Source organism: Coregonus clupeaformis, unplaced genomic scaffold (assembly GCF_020615455.1).
Source record: "Coregonus clupeaformis isolate EN_2021a unplaced genomic scaffold, ASM2061545v1 scaf0083, whole genome shotgun sequence".
In the NCBI taxonomy this organism is placed as follows: Eukaryota; Metazoa; Chordata; class Actinopteri; order Salmoniformes; family Salmonidae; genus Coregonus; species Coregonus clupeaformis.
The window spans coordinates 315,725-337,595 of record NW_025533538.1 but is presented as its reverse complement, the minus strand read 5'-3'; the positions used below and the strand labels follow the sequence as shown (position 1 = coordinate 337,595).

General features: G+C 41.9%; 1 protein-coding gene across 1 annotated transcript; it reads right to left on the bottom strand.

The window, feature by feature from the left end:
- Window positions 1-1,569: 1,569 nt before the first annotated feature.
- On the bottom strand, window positions 1,570-14,850 carry LOC121555861 (amine sulfotransferase-like). Its single transcript, XM_041869711.2, has 7 exons — window positions 14,543-14,850; window positions 13,676-13,890; window positions 13,374-13,500; window positions 3,621-3,715; window positions 2,566-2,654; window positions 2,311-2,402; window positions 1,570-1,918 (listed from the first exon to the last, which is right to left on the bottom strand). The coding sequence occupies exons 1-7, from the start codon at window positions 14,727-14,729 to the stop codon at window positions 1,752-1,754; spliced, it is 972 nt and encodes a 323-aa protein (XP_041725645.2). The 5' UTR covers window positions 14,730-14,850; the 3' UTR covers window positions 1,570-1,751.
- Between the last annotated feature and the right edge of the window lie 7,021 nt (window positions 14,851-21,871).

The window sequence follows — 21,871 nt, the reverse complement described above, 5'->3', positions numbered from 1 at the left end:
GTAGACATTTGTTGTATGACATTTCGAAAGGCGAGGAAGAGGATGGAACATTTTTATCAATTATAATCAGATGTGCTTGCTGAAAGCAAGAACAACTTTTGACATCCGACATATTATTATTATTATCTTTCAGCTGGCACATGTAGCGCCAAAACTGTAAAAGCTACCAATACCAAAACAACTTTAAAGTGTGCAGGCTCACTGTCTTCAGTGTTTGGTGCAAATTTCAGGTGTTTAATAGTGATACATTTTCAAAACAGTTTTAATACTTTCTGTCTTATGTTCAGAACCTTTCATTCATTCATTGGCTTTGAACACATCTTTCACTATTTAAGTCATTCATGCAAAATCAAAGTTCATTATGAAATATTTGCTTTAATCACAAATACAATATATGCCATTCAGCAGATGCTTTTATCCAAAGCGAGTTACAGTCATGCGTGCATACATTTTATTTATGGTTGGTCCCAGGACTCAAAACCACTACCCTGGGGCTACAAGTACCATGCTCTACCACCCTTGATAAAGATGAGCAAAAAATACATAATAATACAAATACCGGGATATATTTTAAGTACAATTTTTTTGGACAATTATATTATTTTATACTAATACAATTACTCTGAGGTTAGGCCCCCAGAATGTACACATTTGGCCCAACAGGCGATCAAGCAAGCAGTTCTCTTGCCTTCAGAGAGCCGCGGAAGTGAACAGAGAAGTGGACCTTTACACAGTTGCAATGTTTTGTATAAAACCGATATCGTATCAAATAAATGCAACTGATATCAATACAGATTGTCCATATAGGTGCCCATAACTCTAAAAAAATACAGACAGAGCATCAGTGTAGCTACTAATTTTGTTTATGGTGTGTGGTCTAAGGCACTGCATCGCAGTGCTAGCTGTGCCACTAGAGATCCTGGTTCGAATCCAGGCTCTGTCGTAGCCAGCCGCGACCGGGAGACCCATGGGGCAGCGCACAATTGGCCCAGCGTCGTCCAGGGTAGGGGAGGGAATGGCCGGCAGGGATGTAGCTCAGTTGGTAGAGCATGGTGGGTTTGTGGGTTCGATTCCCACAGGGGGCCAGTATGAAAAAATAAAAAATATAATAATAATAATGTATGCACTCACTAACTGTAAGTCGCTCTGGATAAGAGCGTCTGCTAAATGACTAAAATGTGAAATGTAAATGCTTGCTCAATCATTTGTATGGATCTATAAAGGATTGCTACAGTACACCTTTATCTCTGTAGCTAGATATTGACATTCACAACTATAGTTTGTCATTTAGGCTAGATTTCTTAATCTCTGTACCTAGACAGTGACATTCACAACTATTGTTTATTGTCATGTAGAGTAGATTTCTTAATCTCTGTACCTAGACAGTGACATTCACAACTATTGTTCATTGTCATGTAGGCTAGATTTATTAAATTAAACTATAGGCTACTGTACACAGGATCATGTTTGTTCTATTCAACTCTATTCAATGCTACAGTTCCATTCAATAAACAGTTTGTGGCAGACCAGGCGGTTTAATCTACACAGATCAGACACAAGTGTGATACCTCAGTTTCAAGGGTGTTTATTTACAACCATAAAGAAAAAGAAAAGAAACAAGTCTCCGCCAGGAGACCACTTCTGGGTTACTGTCTTCTGTGCTCCGGGGAATGCTGTCTCCTCTGGGGTAGACCACAGAGCCCCTCAGTTCTAGCAGTGCCTTAGACCACTGCGCCACTCGGGAGGCCACACTATAGTGACAGGTGATCTCCGGGACCAATGGTTTGGGTGGCTCTGTGATGTTTGTTGATGTCCCAGGTGAACCTTAGAGGCAGGTCCTTCATCTTCTCTTCAAACACCTGGTCGAAGCGTTCACTCTGAGCCACCGTCAACAAGTTCTTCCAGTCTCCTATGGTACCTGTGCAGAACACACACACGCACACACACACACACACACAAACACAAACACACACACACATGCGCGCGCACACACACACACACACACACACACATGCAGATGCACATCGCACACACACACACACACATATTCAGTAGAGCCAAAGAAAAAAAAAAAAATGCTTAACCTTTGGAGTGTGCATGTCTCTAGCCAATGTAAACAAGAGAAATGGCACTGCTATTACTGCAATGTACAGTAGGAGTGCTGATCTAGGATCAGGGCCCCACCTGTCCATATAGTCCTATCAATTATGATCTAAAAGGGAAAACTGATCCTTTATCAGCAATCCTACTCTGACTGTTTGTGTGTGTATGTGTGTTTGCGCATGTGTGTGTGCGTGCATGCGTGTGTACCTTTCCGTAGGAAATGTCCTTTCTCCAGAACGAGCACGTCTTTGGGCAGAAACTCATAGTTGGCTTTTGGATCCTTTTTCATGTTCTTGAACCTGTCAATCAATCAATCAATCAATCAATCAATGAAATGTATTTGACGGATGGATAATCAGACAGATCATATTAGATTAGTCCTCAATGATGCTATTCATTTTGCAGCATACATAATATACAGTCAAAAAGACAGGATAGAGCACATAAAAAATAGGTTCCAACCTGGCCTTCTCAACAATGCGGTCAATGGCCGAGGGGGTCAGGTTCTTCCCTAGGAAATCACAGATATCCACCACCACTGACCTCAGGTCCTGGGAGAGGGGGGGGGGGAGGGGGAGAGGGAGAGGGAGGGGTGAAGAGAGAGAGAGGTGGGCAGACGGGGAGAGGGGGAGAGGGAGGGGGAGAGGGAGGGGTGAAGAGCGAGAGAGGTGGGCAGACGTTAGGTAGAGGGGGAGAGGGAGAGGGGGAGAGGGAGGGGGGAAGAGAGAGAGAGGTGGGCAGACGTTAGGTAGAGGGGGAGAGGGAGAGGGGGAGAGGGAGGGGGGAAGAGAGAGAGAGGTGGGCAGACGTTAGGTAGAGGGGGAGAGGGAGGGGTGAAGAGAGAGAGAGGTGGGCAGACGTTAGGTAGTTTCCCTGTATGTCATACAGCATAAAAGTGTTTCTCAGAGAGAGAGAGCGAGAGTCAGTGAGTGAAAAGGGCAACCAGTGAAGAACAAACACCATTGTAAATTCAACCAATATTTATGTTTATTTATCTTCCCTTTTGTACTTTAACTATTTGCACATCGTTACAACACTGTATATAGCCATAATATGACATTTGAAATGTATCTATTCCTTTGGAACTTTTTTGAGGGTAATGTTTACTGTTAATTTCTGATTGTTAATTTCACTTTTGTTTATTATCTATTTCACTTGCTTTGTCAATGTAAACATATGTTTCCCATGCCAATAAAGCCCTTTGAATTGTATTGAAGAGAGAGAGAGAGAGAGAGAGAGAGAGAGAGAGAGAGAGAGAGAGAGGGTAGAGAGAGAGAGAGAGAGAGAGAGAGAGAGAGAGAGAGAGAGAGAGAGAGAGAGAGAGAGAGAGAGAGAGAGAGAGAGAGAGAGAGAAACAGATCGACAATCAAGCAGACAGACTGCTTGAGATTGCTTCCCAAATGGCACCGTATTCCCTACTTAGTGCACTACTTTTGAGCAGAGGGCCCTAGTCAAATGTAGTGCACTATATAGGGAATAGGATTCCATTTGAGATGCAGAAAAAGCCTTTACTGTACCTTGATCATGTCCTCGTACTTGACAAAGAGAATGTCATACTGCCCTCTCTTGGTGTGCCACTCACGGACATGGTCAAACCACGATCCACCCACCACTGTCAACAACACACAGACACACACGCTATTTGATAGGACTTAAAACATCTTTACCAGTGGCTGACTTTTCTCCCCCCAAAAAATTATACTAAAGGAGATAATGTGTACAAAATACACATGTAGGGCGGCAAGTAGTTTAGTGGTTAAGAGCGTTGTGCCAGTAACCGAAAGGTCGCTGGTTCTAATCCCTGAGCCAACTAGGTGAAAATCTGTCGTTGTGCCCTTGAGCAAGGCACTTAACCCTAATTGCTCCTGTAAGTCGCTCTGGATAAGAGCGTCTGCTAAAAATAAAATAAATATTATTGTGTATGCAAATATAAAATATGTAAAAGTTACAAGAGCTTACAGAGTAAGGAACAGTTGATGTTACACTGTACACAGTACTGCAACAAGTTTTCAACATACCTTTCCCTGTCAGGTACTGCTATGTGACATTTTGTTGGGTTCCAATTTGAAATCTACTTATTCCTGTCACTTTATAAGAACATATTGATTACGCTACATGTATAATAACTGTATGTGTCCAGTGTCAGTGGAGGGTGAACAAGGAACTGTGCATGGAAAGTTACTGAGAGAGACAAGGAGGAGTTTAGAAAGTGTCTGTCTGTTCAAACATGTCATTGGTACATAATATCTCAAGAAGCGAGGCAAGGGGCAACAGTTAGTCTCTGATTAGGCAGGCAGCTATGGAACTAGGGAGGAGCGAGGAATTTGGCTCAAGGTCAAGTCAACAGATGAAGTGTGAAGAAACCTCTGTGAGGGGGGCCAGAGGGCTCCACCCTAGGTCTGTTCCGGTGATTTAAGATGTCTTTGGTACATAATTGCCTATACTCCAAAATGAAACAAATTCAAGTAACCACCTTTGAGAGTGGACTGCATTATTATGCATACTGGTTTGCATGTTTTACCTTATGCTACACTCCAAAATGTATATCCACAAGTCTGGGACAGAACGTATAGTCCTAGGCGATGCTGTTGGTTCATCGATTGTGCAGTGCTGTACAGTTAGCCTACAATTATAGTGAATTTGAATTTGATTTTGAATAGCCTAGTTATAGGGATTATTTTTATATTTTCATAATGAATTGGGTGACACATTGCCTTTAGCTATACAGAATATCTCACCACCATGCGTTTCCATTTCCTCCTCTCTCTGCTTTATTCCTTTCTTGAGCGCGCAGAGGTGCTGTCAACAGTTTAGTGAAATATGTTTCGCTGCGAAAACATGTTACTATCGATGTTCCTGAACAGATTTCACTTGGTTTCCCAAATGAAGCACTGGGTAGCTGCAGGAACAGGGTTGGAGAGCCCATTGCATACAGAGTTTGGGCAGAATATCACCCGTCGGGCAGCGAGAGCATGCTCCTCAAACGGTGGTTGATGCTTGGAGTGAAATAAGTGTTCTTATATTTATTTCTCAGCTGCTCATATTAAGTAAACACAGCTCTGCTATAAAACCGAAGAAGCCTACCTGGCATCATTGAAAAACGAACCGGCGGGAAAGCGCGCAGCCTCCATTCCCTATTGCAGTGCATACAGATGGTGCCTGAACCCTCTGCGCCGACTCATTCCGGGCTAAGTGCTACTGTGCAGACTTTTTCTTCACTGACTAGTGAGCAACAGCAAGCATTCCTGAAAGTAACCGGAGTTGGGGGTAACGCATAGGGTATAATTTGGCCTCAGTGCGGTTGCTCAAATTGGCTAAATTTAAGACAAAAAAAACGAAATTCGTTCAGTATGGAGTTTCAGAGACAGAATCAAAAGTTATGCAACTACTACCCATGCCATTTACAATAGGTCCAGTAATCATACCGGGCTCATTCTTTATGGTAGCTGTGATAGAACCGATTTTGGGTTTGGATAATCTATGCGAAATGCCAGGGGAATGGATTCTGAAAAGTAACAAGTTAAACTTGGTACGATGACGAAACACTCCTCGCAAGTTTTTTTTTTTTAAACGCTTTGGTGAGGAACTTTATTGAGTTTTTCTCTTAAATAGTTTTACAGAATTGACGAAAGGGAGGAGGGGTCTCACGAGAGAATAAAGTGGAGTTAAGAGTATGAGGAAGCGTTTGTAGAGGTAATGAAATAATTGTGTTAAGCACCTGCATTGGGGTAGAATTACCCTCTTAAATGTTTGTGCATTAATAGGATGGGCACTGTAGCGCGGTAGTGGAGGGTAAACTCGAACTACACCCTTTTTACCCTCCTTCGGCAAGTAAAGTTATGCAGAATCATGGAGGAAAAGACAGGCCAGTCATGTACTGGAGTAAATCTTTAGACTCAGTAGCAAGAGGAATGCCACCGTGCCTATTAGTACAAGCAGCCGAAGTGGTTCTTCACAACACCGCCTTGATTATTATGGTTAAAAAAGTAGATATGTATGTTCCACATGCAGTAGCGACTATCGTTAACAGTACAAAAGACCAACACGTTACTAGCACCCACTGGACAAAATTCGGAAACTACGCAGAAAATGGTAAAGAACAGTTAAATCGATGCAGTACATTTTAATTTGGTGAATATTGGTATCTGGTTGGTGTATTTTATCATTTGGGACCATTACACATTTAAATAATATACATTAATGACTGTGAAGCAAATAGTGAATATCTAACGGAGATTGGTAATAGTATATGTTGGGGTAGATTAAAGCACATGATACCTTCCAGTAAGGAGGAAGTAAAGGGGCCTCCCTGTGAACATAAGTTATCATGTTTTGTTTAGTCTGTAATTAAAACCTTTCTGTTCACCTGGTAAAGGAAAGTTAAATGGAAAGTTACATGGAAAGTAAGATAGAAAGATTTACCATTTTGACTTTTTAGGACTGATTGAGATTTAGCACAATGAAAACTAACTAAATGATTATTTTCTCTTCCAGGAGAGGATGGTGTGTCCCCTACCAAGTATTCTGATGAGTTTAAAAATGACTATGTATCCCTCCCTTTGAAATGTTTCCTGAGGCCGTTGCCTTGGGGAGCAGTTTGTGAAATTCTGCCGTTCTATAAAGTATAAAGGTACCCGGATCCAGCCGTTACGGGAGCTCCAAATTAAGTAAGGCCTGGCCAATTGTTAGTTTTTGTCATCACATTATACCACACACCAGCATTCACACACAACCCCCGTTATGAATATTTGTTAGTGCCGTTAATACCGTGTCTGATTTATTGTGTGTGCTCTTTCTACTTGGGTTTAGTAGGGTCTTCACAGGTTAGAAAGGATGCACCTTAAAGGGCACACAAATGAAATGTTATCTATTGCCTGAATTTTGGTTCCACACATGTAAGTTTTCTTGATGAGAAATGTACTGAAAACCCCAATGTAAACCTGGTACAGAGAATGTTTGAAATGTTTTTAAATAATGAGTCTGAAGTACAGGGAAAGAAAATGGAAAGAAACACTCACTTAATGGTGCTGAATGACCTCTGACTGTTCTGACTTTCTGGTGAGGCCTGATCACCCTCGCTAGAAAGGCTAGAGACATTGGTTGGAATTCAAATATAATACGTAAACGCTGATAATTCTGAAGAGGTGTATCGCTGTTGTTGTTTTGTTCATTTTGTTTTTGTCTTTGCTTCAATACAAATCTCACCAGATTGGGTCTGCTGTATTGTCGAGATTTTCCCCTAAGGCTTAGGCCTCTAACTCCCTGACCCTGTAACTCTGTGGTATAAGCCAATTTGCAAAAAGGTTTCAACAGTGTTTTGTTATTCTCTTCGACATTTGTTTTAGACATTTGTATTAAGAATGTTGGAAAATGTAATAATTAGTCATACAGTGAATCGTTTGTCTGGGTTCCCTGAATCAGAAATGCCCTAAACTGTTGTTCTGATCTGCCTTCTCTTGAGGTTATACCAATAGTGATCCCAGATGGTATCTAGATGGTATTCTCTCATGCTGTTGGTGCACTGGTCGGAAAATGGACAGGATAGAATGGACCAGAAAGGATGGTTGTGGCGGCTCAGGTGAGAGATTCTTCTGGTTGGGAAGATCTGATTATTCCCCGTAATTGATTTAGGGTTGCCCAAAATTGCATACTGGGAAATGTATAGTAATTTAGACAAAAAAATTCAGTACTTAGAAAAGTTAATGCTAGAAATATAAGATGGATATACTTTATGTTAACGTTAGTAGTACATACTGTATACATTTCTCCCTGTCTGTAAATGTACATTCTGCCATTGTCAGTTTGTGCTAAACTGATGGTCTTAAATTCGAGTGATAGACTCTAAGTGAAGCATTAGGGACTGTCAATCTAAATTTGGGTTTGATAATTTATCAGAAGTTCTAATTATGATTGGGGAAGGTGAGAAGGAGAGAGGGCACAAAGGGAGGGGAGGGTGCACTACTCATTCTGCAGGTGGTTTCTGAAATTAATTCATAATTTGTAAGAATAATTGAGACTAGGGAAACCTTATCTGTTCATGTCCTTCGAGATGGAGATTATCAGAAAGCTCACTATAGATTGCAGCTTGGGCAATGTCAGCCATAACTGAGATCTTAATTTTAGGGGCTTTGTTTTACCATGCCATCAAAACCACAATGGTAAAGTGCATTAATACCTATGGCTTGCTGGATGATACAGTCCAATTAATTACTTACAAGGCTCGTAGTCTGTGTCTTGCTAAGACACCCGAGGATGAGGATGTGGGACAGGGTGTGAGTGAGCCGTCTCCGATGATCTGAAGCCGATAGGGGGAGACTGGGTATAAGTGAGAGGGATATCCAACAGGGATCTCATTTTCATGGAGCCCAGTGAAGATCTAGCGTCCCATCGGCATTGAACAGATCGGATGGACGGTCCTCGCCCCAATCTCATTCTCTTGAAGGATGGTGTGAAATTATTAAACTTGTATTTTTTCTCTTCCTTGTTCAAGTCAATACGTTTTCTAGGTGGCGTGGAACGTGTGAGTGATCACTGTTTCAGATGAGGGACTGTTGGAAACGGACTAATTGACTTGAACATGTTTTAGTATGTTTAATTGATTTGAACATGTTTTAGTATGTTTATAACTATACAAGTAGCCTAGCAGCAGTGATCAACGTGTTATGGGTTAGATGGAATAATCTATGTGTGATGGTGTTGGACCAGAGGCGAAGTGAGGATGACATGGCGTGGGAACACCTCCTGTAAACCTCCAGCCTGAGGGGGGAAGGCAGGGTACAAGCATGAGGAAGTGTATACAGCCTTCATTTTTGTGGATCCCTGCAGAAAGTATCCCAACGGTTTACAGTCAGGATAAGGGAGAGTGGTAATCGTCATGTCGTTAAACTTCGAGTTTCGCCATATTAACGAATTAATAATAATTGCAATATTTTGTGTTCTCACTCTCTTCCTGAGTTTCCTTTTCTACTATCACTCTCTTAGGAACCCGAAAGAGGAAGAGAAAGCCAAAATCTCCAAATGAAATGTAATTATCAGTTATATATAGGAGGAACCAGTGGTGGGAAAAGTACTCAAGTATTTCATACTTGAGTAAAAGTAAAGATACCTTAACAGAAAATTATTCAAGTAAAAGTGAAAGTCACCCAGTAAAATACTACTTGAGTAAAAGTCTAAAAGTATTTGGTTTTAAATATAGTTAAGTATCAAAAGTAAATGTAGTTGCTAAAATATACTTAAGTATGAAAAGTAAAAGTAAAAGTACAAATAATGTAAAATTCCTTATATTAAGCAATTTTTTTTGTCCTGCTAAGCATTCAGAATGTAACGAGTACTTTTGGGTGTCAGGGAAAATGTAAGGAGTAAAAAGTACATAATTGTCTTCAGGACTGTAGTGAAGTAAAAGTAAAAGTTGTCAAAAACATAAATAGTAAAGTAAAGTACAGATACCCCAAAAAACGACTTAAGTAGTATTTTAAAGTATTTTTACTTACAGTGAGGGAAAAAAGTATTTGATCCCCTGCTGATTTTGTATGTTTGCCCACTGACAAAGAAATAATCAGTCTATAATTTTAATGGTAGGTTTATTTGAACAGTGAGAGACAGAATAACAACAAAAACATCCAGAAAAACGCATGTCAAAAATGTTATAAATTGATTAGCATTTTAATGAGGGAAATAAGTATTTGACCCCCTCTCAATCAGAAAGATTTCTGGCTCCCAGGTGTCTTTTATACAGGTAACGAGCTGAGATTAGGAGCACACTCTTAAAGGGAGTGCTCCTAATCTCAGTTTGTTACCTGAATAAAAGACACCTGTCCACAGAAGCAATCAATCAATCAGATTCCAAACTCTCCACTATGGCCAAGACCAAAGAGCTCTCCAAGGATGTCAGGGACAAGATTGTAGACCTACACAAGGCTGGAATGGGCTACAAGACCATCGCCAAGCAGCTTGGTGAGAAGGTGACAACAGTTGGTGCGATTATTCGCAAATGGAAGGAACACAAAAGAACTGTCAATCTCCCTCGGCCTGAGGCTCCATGCAAGATCTCACCTCGTGGAGTTGCAATGATCATGAGAACGGTGAGGAATCAGCCCAGAACTACACGGGAGGATCTTGTCAATGATCTCAAGGCAGCTGGGACCATAGTCACCAAGAAAACAATTGGTAACACACTACGCCGTGAAGGACTGAAATCCTGCAGCGCCCGCAAGGTCGCCCTGCTCAAGAAAGCACATATACAGGGCCGTCTGAAGTTTGCCAATGAACATCTGAATGATTCAGAGGAGAACTGGGTGAAAGTGTTGTGGTCAGATGAGACCAAAATCGAGCTCTTTGCCATCAACTCAACTCGCCATGTTTGGAGGAGGAGGAATGCTGCCTATGACCCCAAGAACACCATCCCCACTGTCAAACATGGAGGTGGAAACATTATGCTTTAGGGGTGTTTTTCTGCTAAGGGGACAGGACAACTTCACCGCATCAAAGGGACGATGGACGGGGCCATGTACCGTCAAATCTTGGGTGAGAACCTCCTTCCCTCAGCCAGGGCATTGAAAATGGGTCGTGGATGGGTATTCCAGCTTGACAATGACCCAAAACACACGGCCAAGGCAACAAAGGAGTGGCTCAAGAATAATCACATTAAGGTCCTGGACTGGCCTAGCCAGTCTCCAGATCTTAATCCCATAGAAAATCTGTGGAGGGAGCTGAAGGTTCGAGTTGCCAAACGTCAGCCTCGAAACCTTAATGACTTGGAGAAGATCTGCAAAGAGGAGTGGAACAAAATCCCTCCTGAGATGTGTGAAAACTTGGTGGCCAACTACAAGAAACGTCTGACCTCTGTGATTGCCAACAAGGGTTTTGCCACCAAGTACTAAGTCATGTTTTGCAGAGGGGTCAAATACTTATTTCCCTCATCAAAATGCAAATCAATTTATAACATTTTTGACATGCGTTTTTCTGGATTTTGTTGTTGTTATTCTGTCTCTCACTGTTCAAATAAACCTACGATTAAAATTATAGACTGATCATGTCTTTGTCAGTGGGCAACCGTACAAAATCAGCAGGGGATCAAATACTTTTTTCCCTCACTGTAAGTACTTTACACCACTGGGAGGAACACTGAAAGATAGGGGGAAATTACAAGGGTTATTGGTGTGGTTATAATGATGATAAGAGGGCCTTAAACCTTGGGTGTAGACTAAGTACAATATATACACAGAAGCCATAGGTCTCGGAGGTGTGAACATATTAATCAAGGGTTTTCTTTTTATACTAATCATGTTCTCTTTTTTGTTTTATTTCTAAGCAATTTCAAAGTTTATGTAATGTTGAACAGTATGGAGTCACTATTCAAACAAGAGGGGACTGTTGGGTTCCATTTTGAAATCTACTTATTCCTGTCACTATATAAGAATTTATGGATTACCTTACATATACACTGCTCAAAAAAATAAAGGGAACACTAAAATAACACATCCTAGATCTGAATGAATGAAATAATCTTATTAAATACTTTTTTCTTTACATAGTTGAATGTGCTGACAACAAAATCACACAAAAATTATCAATGGAAATCAAATGTATCAACCCATGGAGGTCTGGATTTGGAGTCACCCTCAAAATTAAAGTGGAAAACCACACTACAGGCTGATCCAACTTTTATGTAATGTCCTTAAAACAAGTCAAAATGAGGCTCAGTAGTGTGTGTGGCCTCCACGTGCCAGTATGACCTCCCTACAACGCCTGGGCATGCTCCTGATGAGGTGGCGGATGGTCTCCTGAGGGATCTCCTCCCAGACCTGGACTAAAGCATCCGCCAACTCCTGGACAGTCTGTGGTGCAACGTGGCATTGGTGGATGGAGCGAGCCGTGATGTCCCAGATGTGCTCAATTGGATTCAGGTCTGGGGAACGGGCGGGCTAGTCCATAGCATCAATGCCTTCCTCTTGCAGGAACTGCTGACACACTCCAGCCACATGAGGTCTAGCATTGTCTTGCATTAGGAGGAACCCAGGGCCAACCGCACCAGCATATGGTCTCACAAGGGGTCTGAGTATCTCACCTCGGTACCTAATGGCAGTCAGGCTACCTCTGGCGAGCACATGGAGGGCTGTGCGGCCCCCCAAAGAAATGCCACCCCACACCATGACTGACCCACCGCCAAACCGGTCATGCTGGAAGATGTTGCAGGCAGCAGAACGTTCTCCACAGCGTCTCCAGACTCTGTCACGTCTGTCACGTGCTCAGTGTGAACCTGCTTTCATCTGTGAAGAGCACAGGGCGCCAGTGGCGAATTTGCCAATCTTGGTGTTCTCTGGCAAATGCCAAATGTTCTGCACGGTGTTGGGCTGTAAGCACAACCCCCACCTGTGGATGTCGGGCCCTCATACCACCCTCATGGAGTCTGTTTCTGACCGTTTGAGCAGACACATGCACATTTGTGGCCTGCTGGAGGTCATTTTGCAGGGCTCTGGCAGTGCTCCTCCTGCTCCTCCTTGCACAAAGGCAGAGGTAGCAGTCCTGCTGCTGGGTTGTTGCCCTCCTACGGCCTCCTCCACGTCTCCTGATGTACTGGCCTGTCTCCTGGTAGCGCCTCCATGCTCTGGACACTACGCTGACAGACACAGAAAACCTTCTTGCCACAGCTCACATTGATGTGCCATCCTGGATGAGCTGCACTACCTGAGCCACTTGTGTGGGTTGTAGACTCCGTCTCATGCTACCACTAGAGTGAAAGCACCGCCAGCATTCAAAAGTGACCAAAACATCAGCCAGGAAGTATAGGAACTGAGAAGTGGTCTGTGGTCACCACCTGCAAAACCAGTCCTTTATTGGGAGGTGACTTGCTAATTGCCTATAATTTCCACCTGTTGTCTATTCCATTTGCACAACAGCATGCGAAATGTATTGTCAATCAGTGTTGCTTCCTAAGTGGACAGTTGGATTTCACAGAAGTGTGATTGACTTGGAGTTACATTGTGTTGTTTAAGTGTTCCCTTTATTTTTTTGAGCAGTGTATAATGTGTTCGCTATCAGTGGAGGGTGAACAAGGAACTGTGTATGGAAAGTTACTGAGAGAGACAAGGGGGAGTTTGGAAAGTTTCTGTCTGTTCAACCATGTCACTGTTAAATTATAATATCTCAAGTAGGGAAGCGAAGGGCAACAGTTAGTCTCTGAGTTATTACTCTTTGTTAATAAGAACCTAACAATATAATTAAAACGTTGTCGTAATGACATATAAGGAAGATATGTCACAATAACTTACTTTTCCCTGTCAGGTACTGGTCAAAGAAATCCTGGAAGCTGCTGGGTGTCTCCAGCTTGCTCCACACTTGACAGAAGTGGTAGTAGGACACCATGTTGTCCTTCGGGTTTCTCATCACGTACACAATCTGAACACCACAAAAGAAGAGGAAGAAGAAGGGGAGTAGAAGAAGAAGATTACTTTATTGTAATTGGTCATAGATACACTGGGAATTCTTATTTTTTCCTTTATCCCAAACCTCCTTTGGTGGGCGGGCTTTACCCTTTTCCCAGTAATTCTATGTCTGGGCTTGGTGGTTTTACCTTGGGTCTCTTGGTGCTCAGGCTGGGGGGCAGCAGGTTTGGGTGCAGGTGGGAGATAAAGAGTCTGGGTGCGGGGCGCGGGCGCTCGGGGTGGGTGTCTGGGTACTCTAGCCAGGGCATCTTCTCCAGATTGGTGGATCTCTGGTCGGTGCCACTACTCTCAGGGTGGGCCGCCTCCACCACCTGGACCAGGATCTGCTGGGTCCATATCGTACCTACACACACAGGCGCGCGCGCACACACATACACACACAGGAAAGTTATTGCACTACTTGTTATATTGTGGGGTTTGTATTGTATTATGTGATTGTTGATGTGGAGGCTGCAGCCCTTAAACATCTAAGACAAATGTCCTTTCATGGAAAATAAAGATGTGTTTATCACACACACATCTTTATTGTCCCAAATGGGCATTTGTAGTGCAGTCAGGGTAAAACAACATTAAAAACAATAACCACCATCACATTTTTGTAAAATGCAATAATTTTTTATTTTATTTAGAAAGTGTGGAGCAGGTTGAGTAGATCAGTGGGAGAAATCCCAGTTTAATCCATTGTTAGATTTTAATTTAATGGAGCAAAATTTGACAACTCTGAAAAGGGTGTGAGGCCTTTCACTAGGCAATCGGTGAATCTCAAACCAACCCCTCGCCCTTACCAACTATGTCACGTGCTGAGACGAAACTCATTGGAAACTTCCAAAGAGCAGTGAGGGGATCAATAAACCCATCAACTTTGGAACACACTTGTGATTTGATTGATGCAATTCTGTTCCACATTTAAATAATACAACAAGCATGGAATTCAAAAATTAACAAATTCCCCAGGTCATTTTATCTTATCATTTTTACCACACACACAAACTCACCTGATTTGGGGTAGGAGACGAGGAAAATGTCTGTTTCTTGAATCTCAAAGCTCTGGAGGGAGTCGATGTACTGGGGGTTGGTCTCCCCGACAGTAAAGTTGTACCCTCTGTGTGTGAACAGGTAGGGACTCAACAGGTCCAGCCCTTCCACTGATGGAGGAGAGGTGGGGTCTGGAGAGTGAAACATAATGACAGTTGGCTAGACAATGGTGAGGAATGACAGGAGCAGAACAGGAAGGTATCTGATATATCCAGGTCACTTGAGGTTGGAGGAGAAGGAGAAAGGAGGAGGGGAAGAAGAGAGGAGGGGTAGAAGGACGTTTACAGGTCTTTCTGTGCCTATTAAATGATTTCGGAAGTGTGCATCTTTCCAATTGGCTCAATAATTCCACCAATCACCATCCACCGACCCTATAATACCAGTAATACCAGAAACATGGCCTGAGAACAATGCTTGCGTTCCAGGCATACTAGCTGTTCACAAGGCCTTGGGGCCAGACGGATTACTAGGACGGGTACTCAGAGCATACGTTGACCAACTGGTAAGTGTTTTCACTGACATTTTCAACCTCTCCCTGACCGAGTCTGTACTACCTACATGTTTCAAGCAGACCACCATAGTCCCTGTGCCCAAGAACGCCAAGGTATAACCTTTCTGCATGACTATCGCCCCGTAGCACTCACATCTGTAGCCATGAAATGTTTTGAAAGGCTGGTCATGGCTCACATCAACACCATCAACACCATCATCCCAGACACCCTGGACCTACTCCAATTTGCATGACGCCCCAACAAATTCACAGATGACACAAAAGGAACACCTACGTGAGAATGCTGTTCATTGACTACAGCTCAGCGTTCAACACCATAGTGCCTTCAAAGCCCTGGGACTGAACACCTCCCTCTGCAATGTTTAGATACTACTTATTAGTGATGAATCTATATCAGTTGCATTTTTCAAACCGATATCGATATCATATCTGTTTGAATGAATGATATTGCTGATACTGTGTGGACTTTACTTCCACTGCTTTTTGAAGTCCAGACAACTTCTTTCTGAGTCCCTACTGGGGGCCTAACCTACCCAGCCAGTTTGAATACAATGGTAAGCCCGTTGATGGCTCATCAGCAGGCAGTTAATTATGCTAAATTGAGAGGCTTTTGTTCATGCAGGAACAGTCATGTATTCGATTTTACAGAATAGTGTAGGTTAAGAACAAGGATAAACTGATATCACGATGTGCCTTGCTCATATCGATATCAAACAATATCGATATTGGTGCCCACCGCTACTACTTATACTTTCACACTACAACCATATTTGCATAAATCCCAATGCATTTCAATGGCCATAGATTTAAATGGTAAAAATGTCCACTGTAATTTATCTTCAACCATTTAAGCTAGAAATGCCATTCAAACTTTAAAATGTGCAGACCACTCTGAAATAGGTTGCTTGTATACAGCTTTTTGATACCATTTATACTTTTTGAACTATAAAAGCTCCATAGGCTTCAACAGGAAGTATTTGGATATGCCACTGCTCTTGATCCCTTAAAGCTACCAACACCAAAACAACTTTTTTTAAAGTGCAGGCTGACTGTCTTTAGGTTGCTTGAAAAAAATATTTTTTAACTACTTATATTTTTCACACTACAAGCGCAGAGTTTTCAAACCCAGAGGTCCAACGGGCTAATACTTCTGGGAACGATTCGCCAAGCAGACTAAAGGCATAACCAGTAGCGTCATGCACCCCAAAAATCTAAGGGGGCACAAAGTACGTGAGGATAGGTGGGGGAAGCATTAGGATTTATGCAAATATGGTTGTAGCAAACAGAAGGCCTATAAACTGCTTCTCCAATAGAAATCTCAGATCACACTTGTAGATCATGGCGACCGAATTTTGCATTTTTCAAACACCTGAAAGCTTTTTGCTATACCATTCATACTTTTTTTATGGCGGAATGTAGGATTCAACATTCAAACATTCCTCTGGCCGAGGAGTAGGGTTGATCCGAGCGTTCTGACCTCACAACAGCTGTCACGACTTCCTCCGAAGCTGCCTCCTCTCCTTGTTCGGGCAGGCTTCGGTGTTCGTCGTCACCAGCCTTCTAGCCACTGCCGCTCCATATCTCATCATTCCATTTGTTTTGTCTTGTCAATTACACACACCTGGTTCATATCCTCTTATTAGTACATGTATAAGTGTTCCCTCTGCCCCCCTTGTCCTTGTGGGTGACTGTTTAACGTGAGGAGAGAGTAGCTCGGTTGAGCTACGTGTATTTTGTATTGCCGGGGTATATTTTCCCTGTGTGCCTGTTTTGTTCCAGTGCGCCTGATTTGCGCACTGGACTGTTTGGCGCTATCCAGCGTAACTCTGTACTATGGAATAAACTCTGTATTCTGTGATTTACCCTCCTGCGCCTGACTCCTTCAAATCACCTATCACAACAGCAGTAAAGCACTCAAGCTAACTGGCTAACGTTGGCTAGCTTGCTAGCTACTTCCAGACACAAATGAGAGAACACCTCACTCTGACCATTTTACTCGCCCTTGCAGAGCTGGTTATGCTGTTTTCATGTTATCCAAAGCGTTGGGGACTGTAACTGTGCTGCTGGCAACAATTTAATTACGCCTTTTTGCCGACGTTTACCGACACCAGCCATAACTAACTTTAACTAACCCATAGCCTATGACAACCCTATTACTTCATAACTACTACTACCATTACTACTGCTGTCACTACCACAACGATAAATACTTCAAGACCACTAGCAAGCACAGACATTTCCATTATGTCCTTTTCTAGTTATCAGTGTGCTTGCTGTGCAGTAATACGAACAAATGTGTAATGTTACAGTAGTGTTCTTACTGAAATATCACAAAGTAAGATGTATCTGAAGTAAACTGGTCATGCGATCTCCATACCTGTTCAAGAATGTGTTCTTGCCTGGAGCTCTTAAACCTGTAATGCAAATAGCAACATTTGCTTTTGTCCATAGGCTACTATCTGCCTGCTCAACCAGTCTTCACTGTATCCACCTAAGCATCATTGGATAATTTTTTTTCTACCTCCAAAAGCTTCAAACACACATTATAGCTTTATATTCCCACCAACAGAGAGCTTAAAAACACATGATATGGCTTAAGATGCTATATTACTCACTCTAACCTACTATACTAGCCAACTATAATCCACTATAATAACTCCGGACCTACAAACCACCCCAAAATAGGTCACTATAACCAACCCATAGCCTATGACAACCATATTACTACCATTACTACAACAACAATTTCTACTGTAGTCACTACCACTACCACTACTTATATTATTTCACAACCATAAACACTTCAAGACTGGCAAGCACACACATGTTCCTTAGGAAAATGTCATTTTCAAGTTTTGTGTTGCAGTTTCACTGAACGTCCATAGGGATACAGTGTGACCCCAGGTTTTAGCAGAGGATATGGATGAAACCACAGAACCATAGGCCAGGATTCATTGACCGACAAACGCATTGCTCTTGTTTATGAGATGTCAGGGGTGCTTTTTAAGGGTAATTTACATAAGCCGACATTCGCAGTGTTCTTCTCTCTCTATCTCTCTCTCTGTCTCTCTCTCTGTCTCTCTCTCTGTCTCTCTCTCTCTCTCTCTCTCTCTCTCTCTCTCTCTCTCTCTCTCTCTCTCTCTCTCTCTCTCTCTCTCTCTCTCTCTCTCTCTCTCTCTCTCTCTCAATTCAATTCAATCCAATTCTCTCTCTCTCTCAAGGGGGTAATCAATATATTTTCAATTTTCAGCAGTGGCTCACTCCTCCGCATTCTAATCAGGGTCTACTGGCCCTTTAACGAGAGAGGGAGGGAGAGAGAATGAGAAAGTGAGCGGTAGGGGGAGAGAGAGAGACGGAGAGAGAGCGAGAAAGAGAGAAATAAGAAGACAATTTGAATGTCCCATAACTATGACATTTGTGTGACTTAAAGTGGAAGTTTGGGATTTTACAACTTGCTGTTAGATGGTTACTCACTAGGGTTGCAAAGTTACCGGTAATTTACCAAAGTTGCCAGAATCTTGCTAATTAATTTGGCTAATTAACAGGTAATATATGGTAACTTTGGTCATTTATACTCAAATAACTTTTAAAAAATGTATTCATATATAGTATATATATTTTTTATATCTGTGTCCATATTGTCCATAAGTCTAGTGGATAGACCATATGGTTCAAGAGAAAATAGCATAATTAATGAAAAAAGCATTTAATCAACAACGGCATTATTTTCAATTAACTCTTCCAACTATATACTTTTTTCTAAACTGCCACCAGTTTGGCAACAAAACATTTACAACAAAGACATAGTAAAATAATTAAAGTGTGTATTAAAAAAAATATATATATATATATATATATATATATATATATATATATATATATATATATTTAACGCTAAAACCCTCATATTAAACACAAATGGTAGACACTAAGTTGATGGTTTGTATTTAGGATAACGTTTTACAGCTTTGTCATTCTATTTTTTATTTACAATTTATTTTATTTTATTATTTTATATACTTTACATGTGATAAAGCCGCACAGAGGCCCAGAGATAATTACAGACACCTGTGATCATCTGAAGCACCCAAAAAGGCTACTAGATGTAATCTGATAAAAGAACATAACAACATTGAAAGTTACCAAAATTCTGGTAGTTTACTCATAAACTTGGACATTTTCCAGTAATATACCCTTCTATTGCAACTCTATTCCTCACCCTAAAAGTAGTCTATGGGCCAGGAGAAACTGTAATCCATGGTTTGGTGTTCTCTAAACAGCCACTACAAACTTCAGCTAATTTTAGCCACCGCTAGCTAAAATTCAAAGGGAGTGATGGACCACTGTGCTTTGACACTTTTCATGACATAGAAGTGACTTATCATGACATTGGCCTGACATTAGTCTGACATAGGACCTGGGGCAGGCTGAATGTGGGCCACTGTGCTTAGAGACTTATCATGACAAAGAAGCAGTGGTGTAAAGTACTTAAGTAAAAATACTTGAAAGTACTACTTAAGTTGTTTTTTTGGGTATCTGTACTTTACTTGACTATTTATATTTTTGACATCTTTTACTTTTACTTCACTACATTCCCAAAGATAATTATGTACTTTCTACTCCATACATTTTCCCCGACACCCAAAAGTACTTGTTACATTTTGAATGCTTAGCAGGACAGGAAAATGGTCTAATTCACACAATTATCGAGAGAACATCCCTGGTCATCCCTACTGCTTCTGATCTGGCGGACTCAATAAACACATGCTTCGTTTCTAAATTATGTCTGAGTGTTGGAGTGTGCCCCTGGCTATCCGTACGTTAACAAAAAACATCTGGTTTGCTTAATATAAGGCATTTGAAATGATTTATACTTTTACTTTGACTTTTGATACTTAAGTATATTTTAGCAATTACATTTACTTTTGATACTTAAGTATATTTAAAACCAAATACTTTTAGACTTTTACTGAAGTATGATTTTACTGGGTGACTTTCACTTTTACTTGAGTCATTTTCTATTAAGGTATCTTTACTTTTACTAAAGTATGACAATTGGCTACTTTTTCCACCACTGCAAAGAAGTGACTTTTCATGACATAGAAGTGACTTATCATGACATTGGCCTGACATTAGTCTTACATGGCCTGGGGCAGGCTGAATGTGGGCCACTGTGCTTAGAGACTTATCATGACAAAGAAGTGACTTATCATGACATTAGCCTGTCATATCGGTGACATAAGCCCTGGGGCAGGCTGAATGTGGGCCACTGTGTCAGTGCAGCAGCTAGGGCCACGCTGTGAATACCAGCCATCCCTACAGAGGAGGAGAGGAACTTTATTTATAAAGCTGTCCTTGGAACTACATGCACGGAGGGAAGAAGAGAGGGAAGGAGACACAGATAGAGCAGGAGTAGAGAGGAAGAGGAAGAAAGTAGAGAGGAAGAGGAAGAAACAAAGACAATGAAAGAGAGAGAAAGAAAGAAAGAAAGAAAGAAAGAAAGAAAGAAAGAAAGAAAGAAAGAAAGAAAGAAAGAAAGAAAGAAAGAAAGAAAGAAAGAAAGAAAGAAAGAAAGAAAGAAAGAAAGAAAGAAAGAAAGAAAGAAAGAAAGAAAGAAAGAAAGCCCCAAGCTTAACCAAGGTTCCCCTGACTCACTGCTAAAAATGCAAAGTGAGACAGACAGAGAGAGAGAGAGAGTTTTCTCTGCCCTATGCTCTCTACTTTGCCCCCATTAACATCAGTCCTCTAAGGCTTGGTTCCAAATAGCACCGTATTCCCAACATAGCGCACTTCTTTTGACCAGGGTAGTGCACTATGTAGGGAATAGGGTGCCGTTTGGGATGGAAGGCAGGCGGAGGAGATGGAGGCCGCTGTGGGATAGCCTTTACACCAGAGAGAGAAAAGAAAGGCGGAGGAGGAAAATAAGAAAACAGAGAATGTCAACCTCCATATCAGCAGGGGTCCCAGGGAGAGTATTAACAAGCAATTAACAAGCTTCCCTCTTTATCGCTCTATTAACTCACTCACCCCTTTATTTCTCTTTTTATTTTAGTATCACTCAATCTATAACAGTGGTTGTCCCTGGCTGGTTTGTGGTTGAATCCCCCCCCCCTCTCTCTCTCACTCACTCACTCACTCACTCACTCACTCACTCACTCTCTCTCTCTTTCTCTTTCTGTCTCTCTCTCTCTCTCTTTCGCTCTCTCTCTCTCTCTGTCTCTCTCTCTCTCTCTCTTTCGCTCGCTCTCTTTCGCTCACTCTCTCTCTCTCTTTCTCTCTCTCTGTCTCTCTCTCTGTCTCTCTCTGTCTCTCTCTCTCTCTCTCTCTTTCTCTCTCTGTCTCTCTCTCTCTCTCTCTCTCTCTTTATCTCTCTCTCTCTCTCTATCTCTCTCTCTCTCTCTCTCTCTTTCTCTCTCTCTTTCTCTCTCTCTCTCTCTTTATCTCTCTCTTACTCTCTCTTGCATTCTCTCTCTCCAGTGTGACATTGCTGGTTGCAGTCAGGGAGAGAAGAGGAAGAGGACAGGAGAGAAGGAGGGGAGGGGAGGGGAGGAGAGGAGAGGAGCTGGCCAGGTTTTAGCAGGTAGGTAGGTAGGTAACTCATTTATGCACATCGTACAGTATCCTGCAGTAACACAGGAAGAGATGCACCCTGAGGCACGGAGAGAAAGAGTGAGAAAGAAAAAGTGAGAGAGTGAGCGAGCGAGCGAGCGAGAGAGAGGGAGCGAGCGAGAAGGAGAGAGGGAGATGGGATAGGAGAGGAGAGAGACAGAGAGAGAGA